Genomic DNA, 18,230 nt, shown 5'->3' on the forward strand with positions numbered 1-18,230 from the left:
AAAAAGAAAATTAAGAAATTAAATCAATTTTGGTGTATTCAAGATTATTTTTAAATAATTTTTGAAACACTCTCCAATAAAATCAAACCATTTTTCAGAAAGAATTGCTTGAATTTAAAGATATAAAATTAAATGAATTAGGAAAGTTTGAAGATTTACTAAAGTATATTATTTTAAAAAGATTTACTAAATTATTTTTAAATAATTATCTTAGTTTAGAAATTATAGGTATTTTAATTATCATGACTGATATAATAATTGGTAGAAATTTTGACCAATCATTGATTTAAAAATCCTCCAATTTAATAATAAATATACATATATGATAAATGATAATGTATAAAAATAATTATACTATTATATTTCACTAGCAAACCATTATTAAAATATTACTATGGGATTAAAATTTATCAATCAAGTGCGGTCACTAAATCGTTACAAGTTCGATCATCGAAAAACGCATATTGACAGGGGCACACCTGTAAGTAGTTAACCTTAAAGGTACAGTTTTTGACATATAACATCCCATACCATGGTTCAATGTACTAAAATGTGGCAGACTCCAGCTGGATAGTGTTTCATTTCCATTTCTTCTTCTTTCGTTTTCCTCTCTGCATATATAGGACCAGTGGTTCAGTTTGACTTAGAAATAAATGACAAATTATATATATGTATACGTGTGTGTACATATACCCATACCCATCCTTTAATTAGGAAAGGAAAGATAATATTATTGAGAAGAATCTTGCAATGTGAGGTTGACGTTCAAAAACTGAACAAAGGCAATCAAAATCCTGCACAACCACAACAGATGATAATAAAATATAAATGGATGAGAGTTGGAATCCATTTAATGCATATGCATGTACATGTACATGTACATGTCAACTTGCAATAGTGGTTTTATGGGTTACATAATAATTTTAGCTAACTAGCTCATCATCACTCATCAGTTCCTTTTTCTTTCTTTTTTCTTTTTTCTTATTGTTTTTCAATATGTTGCATTGATAAGATTTCAAGATTGGACAGAACACAAACTTCGTACAAACTAAAAACTTGGTAAACAAAAGTTAAATTCATGCATATGCATTCCTAAACTGAAGACTCAAGAACTGAATTGACTACATGCATATAATTAAAAAAAAAAGTAGTTCCATGGTACAAAAGAAATGGCAGTGTATTTGATGCCTTTGCAGATTTCTGATACATGGCCCCATATTTCACTCCTAAATTATGTTATTTGTACTGGTATAAAATCATTTAAGACAGAAGCAAGTTAATAATTAAATGAATGATTGTATTTGTAGAGGCAGATGCAAATGCATGACAGCAGTACAGGACATAGGACTTGTCAGATTTACCTGTTCAAAAGATCAAATTAAGACTGTGATGTAAATGAGATAAGTTATTCGTGAACTGCTTGAAACGAAGCTCGGTAAAAGCTCTAATCAGCTCGTTCGATAAGTTTATCAGGCTGTTGAAAAAGCATGACAGAATAGGACAGAGGCATAGTCAGATTTAACCTACCCGTTGAAAAGATCAAATCAGGACAGTATGTTTGAAGTTGATGAATCTGCCTGGACTCTAAAAGCACATGTGCCTGTTGAAGTTCGTTTTTAGTGTTAGAGTGGCAAACAGAACAGAGTCGATAAAACTATAAGGACGGTACTTTAGCACACATAATTGTTCATCGAACAGACTCCTATTCTTTGATAACATATATATATATATATATATATATATATATATATATATATATATATATATATTTATATTTTCACAAGTATTCCCATAATCTGTTTTTTTTTTTCAAATTCCTCTTCATAAGCTAATAACCATCCTATGCGGACTAAATTCCTGACTTGTAGAGGTTGTGGTTATGACTTACAGAAATAACATTAACAAGGATAGAGTATATGATAATTGGGAAAGACTTGCACACCTGCATGGACCCATCTATACAGAAAACCAATTATAAATAGTGTTTTTATTCAAATAAGTGTACTTCCAACCATACAATAGGAAAAAAATGACAAAACACTAATATAATCAAAAATACTCTCATCTAAACCAAAACCATGTTTGTAATTAGTTTGATATACAAGTAAATCCACACAAGTGTAGGTGAGTCTTTTCCATTTATAATCTAAGTCGATGGCACACAGTATAATTGAATATAATCAACAAAAAAGGCCACACAGTTGCTGGTTAGTAACCACTCTTTATCAAGAATCAAAGTCCAAATGCATCGTTATTTGTTAGTTTATAGTCTTTTCCATTTATAATCTGAGATGATGGCACACAGTGTAATTGAATATAATCAACAAAAAAGTCCACACATTTGCTGGTTAGGAACCAATCTTTATCAAGAATCAAAGTCCAAATGCATCGTTATTTGTTAGTTTATGTCAATATAGAGATTACGTTAAATAGGATAGTTCAGTGACGAAGAGCACTTGCGAAATCGATTATCATAGCTTAGGTCATGGATTTGATTCTCGCAACAAACTCGTTCATGCCAGCCTCTGAGGACAAGCAGGAAGTATCCGAAAAAAAAAACAGAGCTTAGCTTTTGCCAGGTAAAACGCAATTTCTGTTTGCTGGCATGGCAATAGGTGCTCAAATGTCAACACTCAACGCCTTCCTTTGAAGTGGACGGACTTAAATGGCACAGCTACCCATCTAATATTTGCTTTCTATCCTAGTCAGTTTATCATCGCAGATTCAAAGTTGCTTTCCAATATTAGCATTAGCTTTTGTATCTCTCTAGACTTTACAACTTGGAAGAAATATAAGCAAGACAAAAACAAAATACATGGACCCACTTGCATAGTAGTTTAATAGTAATCATGAGATATTATTTAGTCTTAATCTTGATTAAAAAAAATATCTAAATCTAACATCTTGTTCCTACATGGTTAATCAGTAATTACTCTATGCAGTATATCTTTGACTACTATTATTAGGGCTACACAATGTTGCTGTTTTATTTTGTCCAATAAATCCCCCAGGCCCAACCTTGAAGCAAGCATGGGCTAACCATAAATTACAAGGGGTTCAGCTTCCCGTTTTGGATCTTTCAAGAAATGAACCCATAAAGCATCCAACTTTATGGAAAATAAAATTGACAGGGAAGCAAATAAACAACAACCAAACAAAGAAAAGAAACATTTTTGACATAGAAGGTTACAAATGAAGCAAATCTGGATACTAATGAATCTAGAAGAGTGGTTTCAATTGACCACCTTTCTCTGTGTACTTCCCAAGGCTAATTTCTTTGTCTCTATCCAAATACAAAAAAAAAAAAAATCCAATATCTTATCTTGAAACAAGAAACTTAGATTTCTCCTCCTAGAGCCAGGAATGCTTACCTCACTTCCTTCACCTCCTTTCATATTCGATACTAACAACTTACACTCCCTAGTTTTTCACACATGCCACTCTGCTATATCTTCCCTCAACGTCACTCAAGCAAATTCTCCCACATTCTACACCCACACACAGGCCAAGCAACAAACACATGGGTTCTCTTTCCCCTCAATCACCTTCCCAATCATCACAACAAAATCCTCCCTCAAATTGTGGCATATTTGCATCATTTTGCTCTAGAGATGCATCACCTAATAGTAAAACCAACATTTCCAACTGGATAGAGTGTTACAATCCATCAATCAATGCCTGGCACCATGTTACAAGAATTCCAGGACTTATTGAGAATCATGCGCTAAAGGATTTCTCTATGGTCTCCATTGGTAACTCGATTTATATAATTGGTGGTCGGCTTTGTAATAAGTTACCTGGCCATGTCCAAGATGAAGTAGACCTTGAAGTGCGATCATCAGTATTACGTTATAGTATACGCGACAAGGAATGGTATAAGTGTGCCTCACTAAAAACTCCAAGGTTTGATTTTGCATGTACTGTAAGTGACAATAAAATCTATGTTGCTGGGGGTAAGTGCATGCTGACATGTCCACGTGGAATTTCATCGGCTGAGGTGTATGATCCAGCATTGGATGAGTGGAAAACACTGCCTAAAATGAGTTCATTGAGGCACAAATGTGTAGGAGTAACATGGCAAGGGAAAATCTATGTGATGGGAGGTTTTGCTGAGAGAGGGGACTCGAATAATACAGAAGGGCCTTGGCACACATTGGAACGGAGTTCTGCTGAAGTGTATGATTCAGAGAGTGACAAGTGGGACCTTATGTTGGGGATGTGGCAACTAGACGTTCCACCTAATCAAATAGTAGCTGTGAATGGCAATTTATTTAGCTCCGGGGATTGCTTAAATGCTTGGAAGGGTCATATTGAGGCTTATGATGGGAAACTCAATATTTGGAATGAGGTTGATGGATCACATTTGGAAACTCTATCCTCTCCTGTTTCCACATCAGATGCCACAGAGGCAAACTGGCCACCCATCCAACGGCTTTACCTCAGCATGGCACCCATTGGGACCCATTTATACTTCTTAGCAGGTTATAGGATGCCAGGTGAGAAATCAAGATCAATGTCAGTTGTCCATGTGTTTGACACATCAGCAAACAAATATGGGTGGAGGAGCTTTGAACCTATGGAGGAAGAAGGAGAAAAAGAACTCTGTAGTCATTGCTGTGTAGCTATACAGACCTTATAGAGTGACCTATATCTGGAACTCTTATCCTACATATTTTACTACTCCCATTATGATACTGTTGTAAAACAGAGGGCCATAAGGAGCTAGTCCAGAGGATGAAACAAAAATAAAAAAACACCAGAACTTAAAGAAACTTAGAATAGAAATTCCTCTGTATAAATAGATCTGCTACTTTTTCATTATGTTTGAAAAATCAGCTCATTGAATAGGACAAATTTACAATGGTACAATTCCTTGCTTACATTCATAATCCGATAAGCGAAGCAATGATTCTGTTCCTATCACTGGACCAACAAATCTAAAACTACAAAAAGAAAGGAGTTAGGCCATACATAATTCTTGAACCACAAACTCATCAATTATAAACTGACCATATCAAAATAATTTAAACCTAAACAAATTAAAGAGAAATTCATTTGGAGACTACACTACTGAAAAAAAATTCAAGAGGTGAACAACAATAGGAATATATAAAGGATGCTCAATTTGAACACTGCAGCTTGTTTCTAACAACTGCTGCTTACACACAGAGGCCAAATTAATCAGAGCAAGAAAAATCAACAAAGTCTTGTTTTTTTAGCATGCCAACAACCTGAGCAGAGTCCAATCCTATATTTCCATGATATTTTCTTGCTTTCTAGAATAACTTTTAATTGTAATATACACTACTACAGTTGAAAGACATGTAATTTAACACATCTAAACGACAATATCGACTGAAAGACCACTCTTTTAAGCGAAAACCAACTTTAGTTTAAGAAAGACTTTAACTTTGGATAAAAGATCGTTTCTATAGAAACCAAGGAAACTGTTCTTTTAAGAGAAACAAAAATTTCCTTTGTCAATCAATGATCGTCTTCGTTTTCTTACTGGAACAAAAGAAACAACAAAACATCTGTCGTTTAATTGGAACGACAAATTTTCCAACAACAGATCATTACACGTAAAGTCCCTAACAGCGTTTTTGACAGAAACGACATTTCAAAGAAAAAGACAAATTGTTCCATTAAAAGAGTCTCGTAAAAGCTTAACTACATACCGTTTGACACTGAATATCCATCCACGGCACAGTAAAAGGAAAGTGGTGGAAACAAACAAACAAGAAATTTATAATTATGTATGGAGAAAGCGAAATAAGACCTGGCCAAGGAATGATATCAGCTTCTTCCTTCTGGAAACGTCGCCTCCATCACCGGTATCGGAAGCTCAAGTTCCGGCGAAGTGGAGATGGAGGTTTCCAAGAGCGGCTAGGCATGGCAATACGTGGCCCCACCGATGTGGGCCCATCATCTCATGACAGGGTGGGCCCAAGGCGTTGAGGATGAAGCCACACCCACGACTCACGACTTGAGCTTCCCATGAAAAGAAGAGAAAGATGATGAAATGGTCAGTCGTAAAAAGAAAAAGAAAATAAAACAAAAAGTACTTTCACGTGAGAGAACCCAAACTCGCACGGGTGACCTGTGACTCTAATAACCGCTTGTCAAGTTGACTCTCCAAGACATTTTGCGGTCGAGATTTGCATTTCCATTGCATTTGGAGGTCCAGCGTAGCACCTGATCAAGAGCTTCTTGTATTGCCGCGTGTCAATTAAATAGTGGTGGTGGTGGTGGTGGGAGCCACAGCTCCGAGATCCGGGACACGGGATCCACGTGAAGACTTGGCTTCGGGTCATACATTATCTTCTGCGGTCGCTGCCATTACTGCACATCGTAGCTTTATCAGTGTTCGTACACGTGGATCTCTTTGTTGATGTGATTGGTGAGCAAATTTTTGATTTATTTGTAGTTTTAAATATCCATGTCCTCCTATTATTTATATATATATGCCATAATTTAAAACAAAATTTTTAAGTACACTAAAAACATTTAAAGATTTACGTATCATGTTATTATTAAATATTTTTCAAATAATATTTTTTAATAAAAAAAAGTTAAGAAAGAACATAAATATGTTTGTATGAGACAAATTTTTATTTATTTATTGGATGTCCAATAATCGGGAAGAATATGATTGACTAAAAATCAATAAAAACTTATGATCGATAAAATTTAAAATTTATTTTTTTTCGCATTAACAGGAAATCAATTATATCATATTTAATTGGCAAGATAAACCTTTTGTACTGTTATTTTAAAGAGCTAATTCACTAATTTTAAATATAATCAATTAAATTTTATTGATTAGATCATAAAAATAAACGGAAGTTATATTTTTAGATGACTCTTAATGAAATTAAACTAAATTGTTGTTCCACTCATTGTTAACTTTTGTAGGAGTGTAAAATATCAGGAAAAAAATAAAATATATTTAGACTCTATTTATTTTCATAAAATAACTTGCTAAAAATATTTTTTAAATAACTTACTCTCAGTTGTTTAGTTGTAATATTAAAAATTAGTTAAAAATATTAAAGTATTTATCTTATAAGACCATAAAAAATATTAATAATAATAAAAATTTTATTATTAAATATGAAAAGAATGAAAAAAATATATATATATATAAATTATGTAAGTGATGGTGGTGATCGTAGTAAATAGTGATTGGTATTAATAATTATGATGATTAATAAATTAAAAAAATAGATTTATAAGATTTGCTAATATTCGAAAAATGTTTTACTTTTTCGAAGATCAGAAGTTATTTTTTAATAAAATAACTTAATTTTTCTTCGATCAGAAAAATATGTTATGTTGACTTATTTTTCTGAGCGCCCAAATAGCTGAAAATTGTAGAAAATATTTTTTATAAATTATTTTACAAAATAAATGTAGTCTTAATTATTAAATATAAAAATATGATTATCCTATAATCATGGCCTCACCGAAAACTTTTTGCATGTAGGAAAAAAAAAGGTATTTTTACATTAAGCAATTAATCAATCAAAATCTTTCATAATAAAAACCTCTCTTTTCAACCTTAGAAATTCACTCTCCTCCTTTTCCACATACAGTCCTCTCTGTGTTTCTCTCTCTACAGTATTCCCAGCTTCTCTTGACTGTTATAGGACAGCCATGACCAACTTTTAACAAAGAAGGAAAGTCCTAAAACTGTGAGATTGTGAAGAGAAGGACAGTTTGTCCTTTTAATGAATGAAAGAAACAGATTTCTGCTGAATAGTAAGATATAGTTATTGTGGAGAAATATATTACATTATGGGTAGGGAAGATAGCAGCTGGGGTACAGTGGCAGTACCAATGGTGGCTCCTTTGAATTTAGAAAGAGAAGAGCATTGGAGACATTTTGATAACTCAGTTAATGCTGTCTCATTTGGGTTTGTGGCTACTGCTATTTTAATTTCAATGTTCCTTGTTATGGCCATTTTTGAAAGATTTCTCAGACCAAGATCATTGTCTTCCTCCTCCTCCTCTGCTGCTGCTACCAGAACTACAACAGATGTTGAGGCACCTGTTATTTTCCATTCCAAGCTCGATTACCCATCCCCAAAAGTATTTTCTCTCTCTCCTTGTCTCTGTTTCGTTTGTATGCTCTGTTTTGTGTGTGCGTGTGATTAGCATTTCATTGACAAAGCGCAACTGAGCCAAGAATATATTCTTTTAGCTGCATTCTTTTTCCGGTTCTTTTTTTTGCTTGGTTTGAGTTTCTGTGTAGAAATGGAGAGACATTAATGGCGAAATGAATTATTATTTTTTTTTCTTGTTTAGAAGAAAGGTATCTCTTTTATTGGTTCTTCCTCTTTCTCTGTGCATGTCTTGATACTTGTTGGATACCTGCAAATGTAATTGAGTATATCTTCCTGCATGATTGTGACTCTTCCTTTCTGCTTTCTTTTTGTTTATAATATTAGCCAATTTCTGGCACTTTTGGCCGGTCATTCTTGCAAATTCAATATTTTTGTGGATGAGTGCACGAAACAATGTATAACAACTAGTCTAACAGAAAGGGAAAAAATCTCTCTTTGTTTCTTTTACAAATTTGTTAAGATTTCAAACAATATATCTGCTTTACAGTTACTGGAAGATATAGAAGATAAGAAGAATAAGCTTCCATGCACAGCTGACTTAAATTTGAAACTTTTGTTGTTTAATTTAGCTCAAGAAAATGTTAATTCCTTTTTCATGTGTTAATTTGGCATGTTCTTTGCAAAGCTTCTATATTTCTTCTTAAAATAAATTTATTCCGCAGAAGTGCAAGTCTAATTCCCTTTTGTTTCTACTGCTTTCTACTTGTTTATGAGAAGTCAATAGTGGTCCATTAAACAGTCTCTTGCCTAACTTATGATTAAGTTCATAATAGGACACATATATGTAAGAAAAGAAACGGATTACTTGATGAAAGTTCCTGTCTGTATATTGTAGTAGCTTACTAGAGGCAAAAGCGTCCACTATATCTCACCAAGCATGTGACTTTTGTCTCTACTCTCTAGTATTCTAATAAGCTAAATTGATTATAATTAAACTTGTTGGGATGATAATCGTAGTGCTTAAACCATTTAAAAAAATTATCATTAGCAATTTTCAAGGTTTGTCCTATACCATTAAATGCAACCAAAAATGTGTAGACAAAGTGGTCAAGTTTTTCAAGCTGGAATTTTGTTGGGTATGGATACAAAAGTTCCTAACTATAGGCCAACATGATCACCTGATATGATGTTGAATGTGAGAAAAAAATGTCCTTTTAAGTGCATATATAAGATACCTTTATATATTGTGCGCCCCATTAGCTTGCCATTTTGCATTGTTCCCTATCTTCTATAGCTGAGGCATGGCTACCAACTCTTCTCCTCTCTGGCTGATTTTCATTTTCTACCATACTTTGTTGGCTTGTGAAATGATATCAAGAACCTGTATATTTGATGTTGATAAGACTAGGTTAATTATGGTATCCCTTGATTTATGCAAGGAGACTTGAAATTTGGAGACAGAAGAATGTGAATGTATAGTGGGTATTAATATATGCCTGTTAAGGAATTATTTTTGCATCTACTTGACTAATTTATGTCTTATACTTGCATCTTCAGAGTAGTATGCAAAGGAAATCCCTTTCGTTTCTTCTGGAATGGCATCTGTATTCTGAACTGCTCTGTTTTGAGGGGGAAAAAATTGCAGCTAGTAGAATAACTTAGTCAATTTTTGTCATTTTGATATAATCCTTCTCAATTTAGTTAATCTTGTCTGAATTGTTTAATCAGGTTTTTTAATGTTGCTATTTGATTCTTCAGATGACAGTGTATGCAAAAGGAGTATCAGTGTTGATGCCTGGGGATAATGTTCCTACCTTTCTTGCACATCCAGCTCCTGTACCCTGTCCTCCTGAACCTACCATAAAGCCCTTTCATCAACACTGCCCTTGCCTTAATTTTACCTTGCCCTCCACTTCTAGCTGAAAAACTAATTTAAAAGAATAACAATAATAATAAGAGAAACTAACTCTAGAACAATATTTCTTTCTTTTACCAATCAAAACTTGAGAAATTTGTACTATCAGCACCATTGGATTCAGCCCAAGTAAGGCATTTGCTTTCCTCAAGTGCAGGCATTCATATTAATGAAGTTCGCCGTCTCATCAATTTCCTGTTGTAATTGATTCTGATGAAATTGATTTGGAAATTGGAATACAATTTCAATTGTTATGAAATGCATACTTTTATTGTCTTCAAAGTGCAAAGAATTGAAATTTGAGAAATTTATGGAGGATGTGATAGAAAAAAGTATTGCATTTGAATTTGCATACTTTGACTTAAGCTTTGAACAGAAAGTGAAATAGCATTTTGTGGAATGCAAGTTGCAGAACCAAACAAAGAGTAATTAGTATATATGAGTTGAAATAGCACCTAAAACAACAGTTAAAAGAGAAATTTGCTGACAAAAATAGTACCGTTATTGTTGTGAAAAAGCACAAGGAGACAAAGAGAAGAGAGAGGCGTGTGCACAATCCACAAGGAAAGGGAAAGGACGAAGGAGTCATCTTCCCCATAACAAAAATACATAAGAAAAGAAGATGCTCCATTTCGAGGTCGAATTGCATTTTCAGCTGCATATCCCTAGACTAGACAAATTAACTCATAATCTCCATGTTTTATCCAGGATTTATAATCTAATTAACTATACACTACAACATAAAAAATCTTTGTAAAGAATAAGTTTCTAGAGGAAATTCAATTTAAAAGCTTGTTTGAATGGTATTTTAGAAAGATTCTATAAAGTTTATTGATTTCATTTGTAAGCTTATATTCTATAAAACATTTTCTGTTGATCTTCACCTGAGCCCTGGCAGCAAGAACAACAAAGAGAGAATCTTGGGACATTTGAACAATGTTTGGTTGCACTTGCATTAACAAGAGAAAGGGAAAAATTACATAAAAATGTCAACCAGCTTCAACCTTCAAAACCCATGTCCAAACCAATACAAGTAATATTTACAGAAAAATGAAACATTCCAAGGACACAAGAGGGTTGTCAAGAGATTCATTTCCTTGCTGTTGCATTGAAACGTTGTCGTTTTCACTTTTCTCCACTTTCTTTCCTTCACTGCCCTCTCCTTCTTCAACTGGCTTGTCACCGGATTTTGCAGTTAAAGATTTTCCGTTCAGTTTCCACGGACTCCCTCCGGCACGACCCTTTAACGCTCCACTGGCACTCGTCCGTGTGGCCGGTGACCTTGACCTTCGGCCTGACCTCTCTCCTAGATCTCTTCCGACTCTGCTAGACCCCACATTATTACGCTGCCCACTCCTCGCTTGACCGGACAACTCCCTCTTAACCGGTGGTCTTTCCATTCTTGCTGGAAGTTTTGGCCCTCTTTCTCTCTCGCCATTGTACGGACGCTTTCTCGGGACTTTGGCTGGAGATCTGTTGACTCTCTTCTTGCTCGTCACCTCATCTTCTCTAATCTCTGTCACAGTAGTAGTAGTAGTGGTTGCTGTTGTTGCCGTTGAGTAAGTATCAAGGCTACATAGCTCCGATGCCTGAGAGACTTCAGGGGTTCTCTCTACTTCCTCTTCGTCTTTCTCCTCTTTGATGCGTTTGTTGTTGGTAAAAGTTTGTGGTTGACTCTTAGGTTCTTGAACAGTGGGTGTCTCTGCAATTTTCTGCTGCGTCAAGGGAGTAGTTTGTGTTTGTGGTGGTTTAGGAATGGGAGTTTCAGAGAGGACTTCTTTGACCGTTTCTTCTTCAAGTGAAGGTGGTGGTGGAGTTACAGCGACATGAGATCTCTTGGGTTCTGGTGTAAGAGGTTTTGGTGGAGAACGGTGGTTTAAGGTTCTTGGATGATGTGGGTCTGTTTTGGCTTTAGAGCTTATACAACAACCCATTTTAGTGTTTAGGACTTTTAGCAGAAAGAAGTAGGGTAGTAATAAAAGTGAGAGTGACGCAGAATTTGCATTGGGGATTTCAAATCTTTAACGATAATAAAAATGGAGTCTTGCATTACTATTAGTGGGTTAGGAGGGTGGTACTCGTAGCTACCTGAGCTTGCTGTATGAGAAGGAGCCTGCTGCTTGATTACCTCGAGCTTTACAGGGTAGATCCTTTAACTAAGGCCCCCTACCCTAAACAATTTAGATCCTTAGGAATTGGAGGGCATAAATCTTTGATTAGACTTTGCAATTTCTATAACAGACCAAAAAGGAAGGTTTGTTTTAAGACCTTTGACATCAAACTTGAAAATTGAAAATCAAACTTCAAATCACTGTAAAAAGCCAAACGATTTAAAACGGTTCAATCACCAATGGACCACTAGCAGTTGGGACCAGCTGATATTTTTAGGGTTTCATCCAAGAGCCCATGGCATGCTTCCTTCAACCAGTCTATGGGCACCACCAACAGCCTGATTTGGTACAACCTATATTCTATATAAGGTTTCAAGTACATTTTGCCAGCAGAAACATTGCAATCACAACCCAAAAGTATAAATTTAGGACAACATTAGTAGAGTTGGGGCCAACGGAGATGGTACGAGTTATTGTAAAGAGTAATGACTAATGCATTTTATAGTTCAGCTGCATGAAATGTTGGGTCAATCTCATTGAAAATGATCCAGTACTATGTATCAACCCAACAGGATGAAATATTTATGAAAGAATTGGAGAAGGGGAAAATTTTTGAATTACAACAGATCGAATTTACAACCAAAACATATTAAATGAGCTTGAGCTTATTTAACCTTGACAAGCCACAGAAGGGTTGGCCTCTTTGAACTTGAGCTTCTAAAATATCACTTTTGACAAGTGGTAAAGCAATTAAATTTGTACTGAAGTAATCATTGGTCAAGCAACACACAATGTGATGAACATGGGATGTTATGTGGAGGGAGAGAGGGAGGGGGAGCACTCATCAAGAGATAGAAAGTTGTGATGATGCCGCCCGATCTGATTCTATCATGGATTTGATATAGAATTCTCCAGCTTTGTATGATGATCTGACCATGGGACCAGAGGCCACATAACGGAATCCCTGTACCATCCAAAGAAATAATAAGATACATGCAAGTAATTTTACCTTCTTGATTTATAAGATATAAAAGTGAAAACAAATCATTGATTATGACTGCAAAGCATGCTTCAAAAGCAAAGTAAACCAACCAAACAGATCACATGATCAAATGCTCATTAAAATAGATATAATCATGTTATCAGTGCATAAGCATGGCATGCTCGGTGATCAATGTTACATGACGGGGCAGTGGAACTAGATGGAGCTTTGGGGGGCCACTATATATATATATATATATATATATATATATATATATCATGGAAAAAGATTTCACTTTGCCCTCTCCAAAATTCAAAATATCAGTCGGAAAAATCTTATAGATTATCACAAGTCACAATTACAAGAGTAATTGATTGTGGCATGCAAGGTAGCACAATACTAATAACAACCAACAAAAGACCAAAAGGATATTGACAAGATATTTTGTTGGCAGTGAACAATAAGGCCAACTCTGTTGAACTCTACTTATTTAAAAGTATAATCAACTAAATTATAATAAGAGCACCACTAAAACTAGTTTGAGATAGTGACACGAAAAACCTCTAACAAATTGCCTTCAATTCCATATACGCTGAAAATTCTAAACTAGAGGAAATTCTCTACTCAACATGACAAGCATTTCTAGGAACAAAGACAATTACAAATGCTTGCTTCAATACTCAGAATAGAGAAGCCTTTCCATTTCAGAATGTTTTTAGATCAATTTTGATAGAAGCTGTTAGGAATAATCCTGTGACATGCAGGAAGTGTCTTTGACCACAACCATACCTTATTCAATCTCTCTAACATGCATAAGAAATAGATTGTGGATGGTCAAGAAGATTCATCCAGTATATATGTTCCTTCCTTTTTACTAAGACAAGACAAATTAGATTCGTTGCAATCCTTTCAGCAAAGTTGCAAAAAACCAAAACAAAATGTGTACCATGTCATCGTGACCTGATAATAATATATGTAACACTAAGAAAAGACACAGAAATCTGAGTTTCAAAGCATCAAAGAAATCACCAATTTATGAATGAAGTTAGGAAGGGAAAACCAAGGAAGATGAGCCAAGGAAGAGTAGGAGGTAAAGCTAATGGTGTTCCACTTCCTAAACAGAGTTAGTACATTTTCATTGAACATTGTCACTCATTAGAAAGGAAATGGCATGTTCAAACAATATAAAACAGTAATTATAATACAATTTATACTACCAAAATAAGTCATGCACAGAACAAAGGAATAAAACAAAAGGCAATGCAATAACTAAGACTTCTAAAATAAAAGGCAGAAGTGTACCATTTCCATGCCAAGTGTTCTATACTTCTCAAAAGCCTCAGGGGTAATGTATTCAGATACAGGCATATGGCGCTTTGTCGGTCTCATATATTGACCAAAAGTCATCACGTCAACACCAGCTGCTCTCACCTTCTCCATTGTTTTCACAACTTGTTCAGGTGTTTCCCCGCAGCCTAACATTATGGAAGTCTTGGTAAGTGTTCCAGAGGGAGCATGATCTTTTGCCATCATTAGAACATCTAAAGATTGCCTAAAATTAGCTCGATGATCTCGTACAACTCTTTGAAGTTCTTCAACTGTCTCAATATTGTGGGCAAAGACATCCAATCCTGATTTTGCAACTTTCTCTACACAGCCAGAGTCTCCTCGAAAATCAGGAACTAGACAAAGAATGAGATCAAGCAGCTTTAATTAATCAAGCATTAAATTCAAAGATTCAAAAGATAGAAACAAACATAGAGACAGTAACTGTTCTTAAAAACATTAGCTAAGCAGCAACTTCCATATTCGCATTCAGAGACATTTGAACGGATTTATATCCGACAGAAAGACATGATACATAGCTTCATACCCAATGCTTCTATAAGCATGTTTGGCTTCAAAGCCTTGAGCTTCTGCACAGTCTGAGCAAAATGATCACTCCCTTGATCAGGCAAATCATCACGATCAACACTAGTAATCACCACATAGTCCAAACCCCATGAAGCAATTGCCTCAGCCACATTGGTAGGCTCATCAGGATCAGGTGGAGGAGGAGTTCTCGATGTCTTCACGTTGCAAAATCTGAAAAAAAAAAAAAAGCGAAAACATAAGGAAAAAAAGAACTACTGAACGGAAAATTTTTCAAACTTGAACGACAAAAAATATAAACTTACCTGCAACCACGAGTACAGGTATCCCCCAGAATCATAATGGTGGCAGTAGCAGTGCCAGTCTCGCCGCCAGACCAGCACTCCCCCAAATTCGGACACTTGGCCTCCTCGCAAACGGTATGCAACTTCAATTCTCTCAGCTTCTTCTTGATTTGGACATACTTTTCGCCGCCTGGGATAGCTTCCTTCATCCATTTCGGTTTTGGAAGGGGTTTTTTCTTCGTACCCACTTCAACGGAATACCAGTCGTGGGATTGGAGGTCGTTGAATTCAGAGAGGTCAGGAGATTCGGCGGCTAAACGGGCGCGGAGGCCAGCTAGGGTTTGTGGAAACTGAGGTTTTGTAGGTTCAATGGTGGAGGAGAAAAGGCGGGATTTTGTAGACTTGACAGTCCGAGCTACGTAGGTGAAACGAGATTGAAACATGGTTTCTCTCAATCCAGCTCTCTATTTGACGTAGTGAGCGACAGAGAGAGAAGCAGAGACTGAAAATCTGGAATGAGGAGATAGCGTAGGGCCATAAAATGGTCGTTTATTTGGTTGGTGGAGGGTGGCGCCGTTGGGTGCTGACATGGATAGCCCCAAGATGAAATGCCCGAGTTTCCGTGGGCTTTTACAGGTTTTCGATTCCATGTCCATAAATATATGGGCTTGTTGGGAGATTTTTGGGCCTTAAGCTCAAAAATTCTAATTAATGATTGATTTAGATTAGCTATTAAAATGAATTTTAAACTTTTAATTTATTTTTTTTAAAAAAAAACCAAAGAAATGATAGCATGATGATTTTATGCACTAAGCCAATCATTATCCCACTCATATACACAAAATATAAAAAGTTAGAGGTGTAAGAGATTATACATCATATGAATGTGATTGGGAGTTTTTTTTTTATAAAAAAAATAAAAATAAATAGAACATTTTTAAGTTTATTGAGACTAAATTTGTTTTTGAATGATTTTAATTTATATTTGGTTTATATATTCTAGAATTACTAGTAAAAATATGAGATCCTGCCTCAAATTCATTTCATATTTTAAATTTATACAAACATTTCCAAGAATATAAGAAATTTATAGTGAAAAATAAAACGTTATTTATACATCATTAAACTCAAGCTTTAACTCATTTATTAAAAGAACTAATTTAAGTTTGATTCGGAATAAATTCAAACAGCTTGTGAGCCAGTTTTGTTCATATACTCCATTAAATATTATTTCAAATTAAACACCTTTAAACTCGATTTTAACTCATTTATTAAAAAAATTGGATTGAGCTCGATTCACAATGAACTTTTTTTTCAAATTAAGCTTAAACATCTCTTGAGCCGACTCAGGTATGTAACGAAAGGATTGGTAAGACGCAACACAATGCAAATAAAGGAAAAGAAAAAGAAAAATAAGAAAAGGTGATTCTTTATTATAATATCTTTTAGTTTGATTGATGAAGGTCCATTTGTCCTTTTCTAGGACACCAAACAAGGAGCATGAAAATGGTGGTGCTCCACCACAAGCCTAAATCCGTTACAGAAAATGATGAAAAATGGAGAAAATGATTTTTTTATTATATTACATGTCATGACACATATCCTATGATCATCGAATGTGTAGATAAATTGTCTAAATGAGAGTGACTTAACCGCCTCATTTATTTATTATTAATTGCTAAGTTCTGTTATCACTTATCAAGTTCCTATCTTTGTCTCTTCAAATGATTTTCTGCCCTTTTCTTTCAATTTCTTCAAATCTAATTCTTTTATTCCCATCAATTATTTTCATGTCTATTTTTCTTTTTTTAATGGATTAAGATTATACGACAATTACAATAGCAACCCTTTGAATGGATTTGGATTAGGATTCGCTGATATTTCGACCAATCAAAATTTATAGATACCTAACTCATCAAATTGATCAAAATTCTTATAATTGAAAATACTTAAACTCGAGATTTCTTATAGACCAATCAGAAGGCTAACTCCAGCATTCGGTTTCCCAATTAAGTGAAGATCTAATGTTTATTAACTCTTACGCCAAATAATTTTGATTGAAAAAAAATTCAAACTCGAGACTTTTGATTTTTTTATATAAATGAAAAGAGTAATTAGAAGACCGATTCTATAGTATAAATTAACCGTTGCGCCAAAGAGTCTTGGTGGGTGTAAAGGGATTTTCAAACAATTAGTGATAAAAAAAAAAAAGAGAGTGTTGAGAATTTAGGAGATAAAATTATTAAATTAGTAAATTTGGTCGGTTAGTGTAGAATAGAAAATGGAGATTCTTTGACAGCTACCACAAAATGGGATTGGATAATAAAAAAGATGAAGACTTGTTCAACTTTGGATACACAAATTTCACTATTTTTCTAATGACTTTTTCTTTTGTCCATTGAATTGAATTGAAAGAGATAAAATTTTTTTAAAAAAACAAATTCTCTTTCCAAAAGTGGCTTTTTCTGACCTGGAATTTTTATGCCTTCCACGGAAAAACAAACACAGTGTCTCTCCAGTCCCAACGGTAATTAATCTTTTTATTTTAATTAATTAATTGGAAAATAAAAGTAATTGCTCACTTGCACGTTATCATGGCCATAAACAACTTCTCTGCACGCAACAAATATTGTTGATAAACTCAAACAAAATACATGCAAAACTCTTATAATTCAAACGAATCGAATGCAATCTTGAAATCTTCGATTTTTGGTATTTATAAGATTAATTTAGTAAAATAATAATATGATAAATTACATAATAGGAATATCTCTCGTCTTAACTTATTAAATTGATTGATCATTTTTTATAATTAAGAGACTTGAACTCAAAAATTTTTTATTTATCGCAATCAGTGACAACATCAACCAGTTGTTAATTGTTAATGTTGGTTTAATATTATTATTATTACTGAGTAAAAAATGGTAAAATGGGCTTGGAGGAAGGGAAGACAGCCCAGAGCAGCAAGGATTCGACCACGCACGTGAATGGTATAGAAAA

The 18,230-nt window shown here is 34.5% G+C and overlaps 4 protein-coding genes and 1 long non-coding RNA gene across 5 annotated transcripts; 2 read left to right on the plus strand and 3 right to left on the minus strand.

The window, feature by feature from the left end:
- Nucleotides 1-378: 378 nt before the first annotated feature.
- On the minus strand, nucleotides 379-6,027 carry LOC110010855 (uncharacterized). The gene is made up of 4 exons (XR_002285887.3): nucleotides 5,780-6,027; nucleotides 1,528-1,600; nucleotides 700-794; nucleotides 379-611 (listed from the first exon to the last, which is right to left on the minus strand). It is a non-coding gene; the product is annotated as an uncharacterized LOC110010855 (long non-coding RNA).
- LOC105647050 (F-box/kelch-repeat protein At1g16250) lies at nucleotides 3,521-4,707 on the plus strand. Its single transcript, XM_012233030.3, has one exon. It carries the CDS (start codon nucleotides 3,521-3,523, stop codon nucleotides 4,637-4,639), a length of 1,119 nt encoding a protein of 372 aa, XP_012088420.1. The 3' UTR covers nucleotides 4,640-4,707.
- Nucleotides 6,028-7,554: 1,527 nt separating the features above from the next.
- LOC105646979 (uncharacterized) lies at nucleotides 7,555-10,263 on the plus strand. Its single transcript, XM_012232945.3, has 2 exons — nucleotides 7,555-8,091; nucleotides 9,825-10,263. The coding sequence occupies exons 1-2, from the start codon at nucleotides 7,798-7,800 to the stop codon at nucleotides 9,987-9,989; spliced, it is 459 nt and encodes a 152-aa protein (XP_012088335.1). The 5' UTR covers nucleotides 7,555-7,797; the 3' UTR covers nucleotides 9,990-10,263.
- Nucleotides 10,264-10,909: 646 nt separating this feature from the next.
- On the minus strand, nucleotides 10,910-12,456 carry LOC105646980 (uncharacterized). Its single transcript, XM_012232946.3, has one exon. The coding sequence runs from the start codon at nucleotides 11,913-11,915 to the stop codon at nucleotides 11,022-11,024; it is 894 nt and encodes a 297-aa protein (XP_012088336.1). The 5' UTR covers nucleotides 11,916-12,456; the 3' UTR covers nucleotides 10,910-11,021.
- Nucleotides 12,457-12,648: 192 nt separating this feature from the next.
- Nucleotides 12,649-15,801, minus strand: LOC105646981 (lipoic acid synthase 1). The gene is made up of 4 exons (XM_012232947.4): nucleotides 15,252-15,801; nucleotides 14,948-15,159; nucleotides 14,377-14,756; nucleotides 12,649-13,056 (listed from the first exon to the last, which is right to left on the minus strand). The coding sequence occupies exons 1-4, from the start codon at nucleotides 15,671-15,673 to the stop codon at nucleotides 12,937-12,939; spliced, it is 1,134 nt and encodes a 377-aa protein (XP_012088337.1). The 5' UTR covers nucleotides 15,674-15,801; the 3' UTR covers nucleotides 12,649-12,936.
- Nucleotides 15,802-18,230: the final 2,429 nt, after the last annotated feature.

Source organism: Jatropha curcas, chromosome 3, assembly GCF_041381405.1.
Source record: "Jatropha curcas cultivar XTBG-Jc1 chromosome 3, XTBG_Jcur_1.0, whole genome shotgun sequence".
Taxonomy (NCBI): Eukaryota; Viridiplantae; Streptophyta; class Magnoliopsida; order Malpighiales; family Euphorbiaceae; genus Jatropha; species Jatropha curcas.

What these genes read in the sequence shown, in the direction of transcription:
- LOC105646980 (XM_012232946.3), bottom strand. Translation starts at nt 11,915, where the DNA reads ATGGGTTGTTGTATAAGCTCTAAAGCCAAAACAGACCCACATCATCCA.
- LOC105647050 (XM_012233030.3), top strand. Translation starts at nt 3,521, where the DNA reads ATGGGTTCTCTTTCCCCTCAATCACCTTCCCAATCATCACAACAAAAT.
- LOC105646981 (XM_012232947.4), bottom strand. Translation starts at nt 15,673, where the DNA reads ATGTTTCAATCTCGTTTCACCTACGTAGCTCGGACTGTCAAGTCTACA. An exon ending in ACCTGTACTCGTGGTTGCAG is followed by an intron (nt 15,160 to 15,251) that starts GTAAGTTTATAT and finishes TTTTTTTTTCAG; the next exon opens with ATTTTGCAACGTGAAGACAT. An exon ending in GAACACTTGGCATGGAAATG is followed by an intron (nt 13,057 to 14,376) that starts GTACACTTCTGC and finishes TGGATGGTACAG; the next exon opens with GGATTCCGTTATGTGGCCTC.
- LOC105646979 (XM_012232945.3), top strand. Translation starts at nt 7,798, where the DNA reads ATGGGTAGGGAAGATAGCAGCTGGGGTACAGTGGCAGTACCAATGGTG. An exon ending in TCGATTACCCATCCCCAAAA is followed by an intron (nt 8,092 to 9,824) that starts GTATTTTCTCTC and finishes TTGATTCTTCAG; the next exon opens with ATGACAGTGTATGCAAAAGG.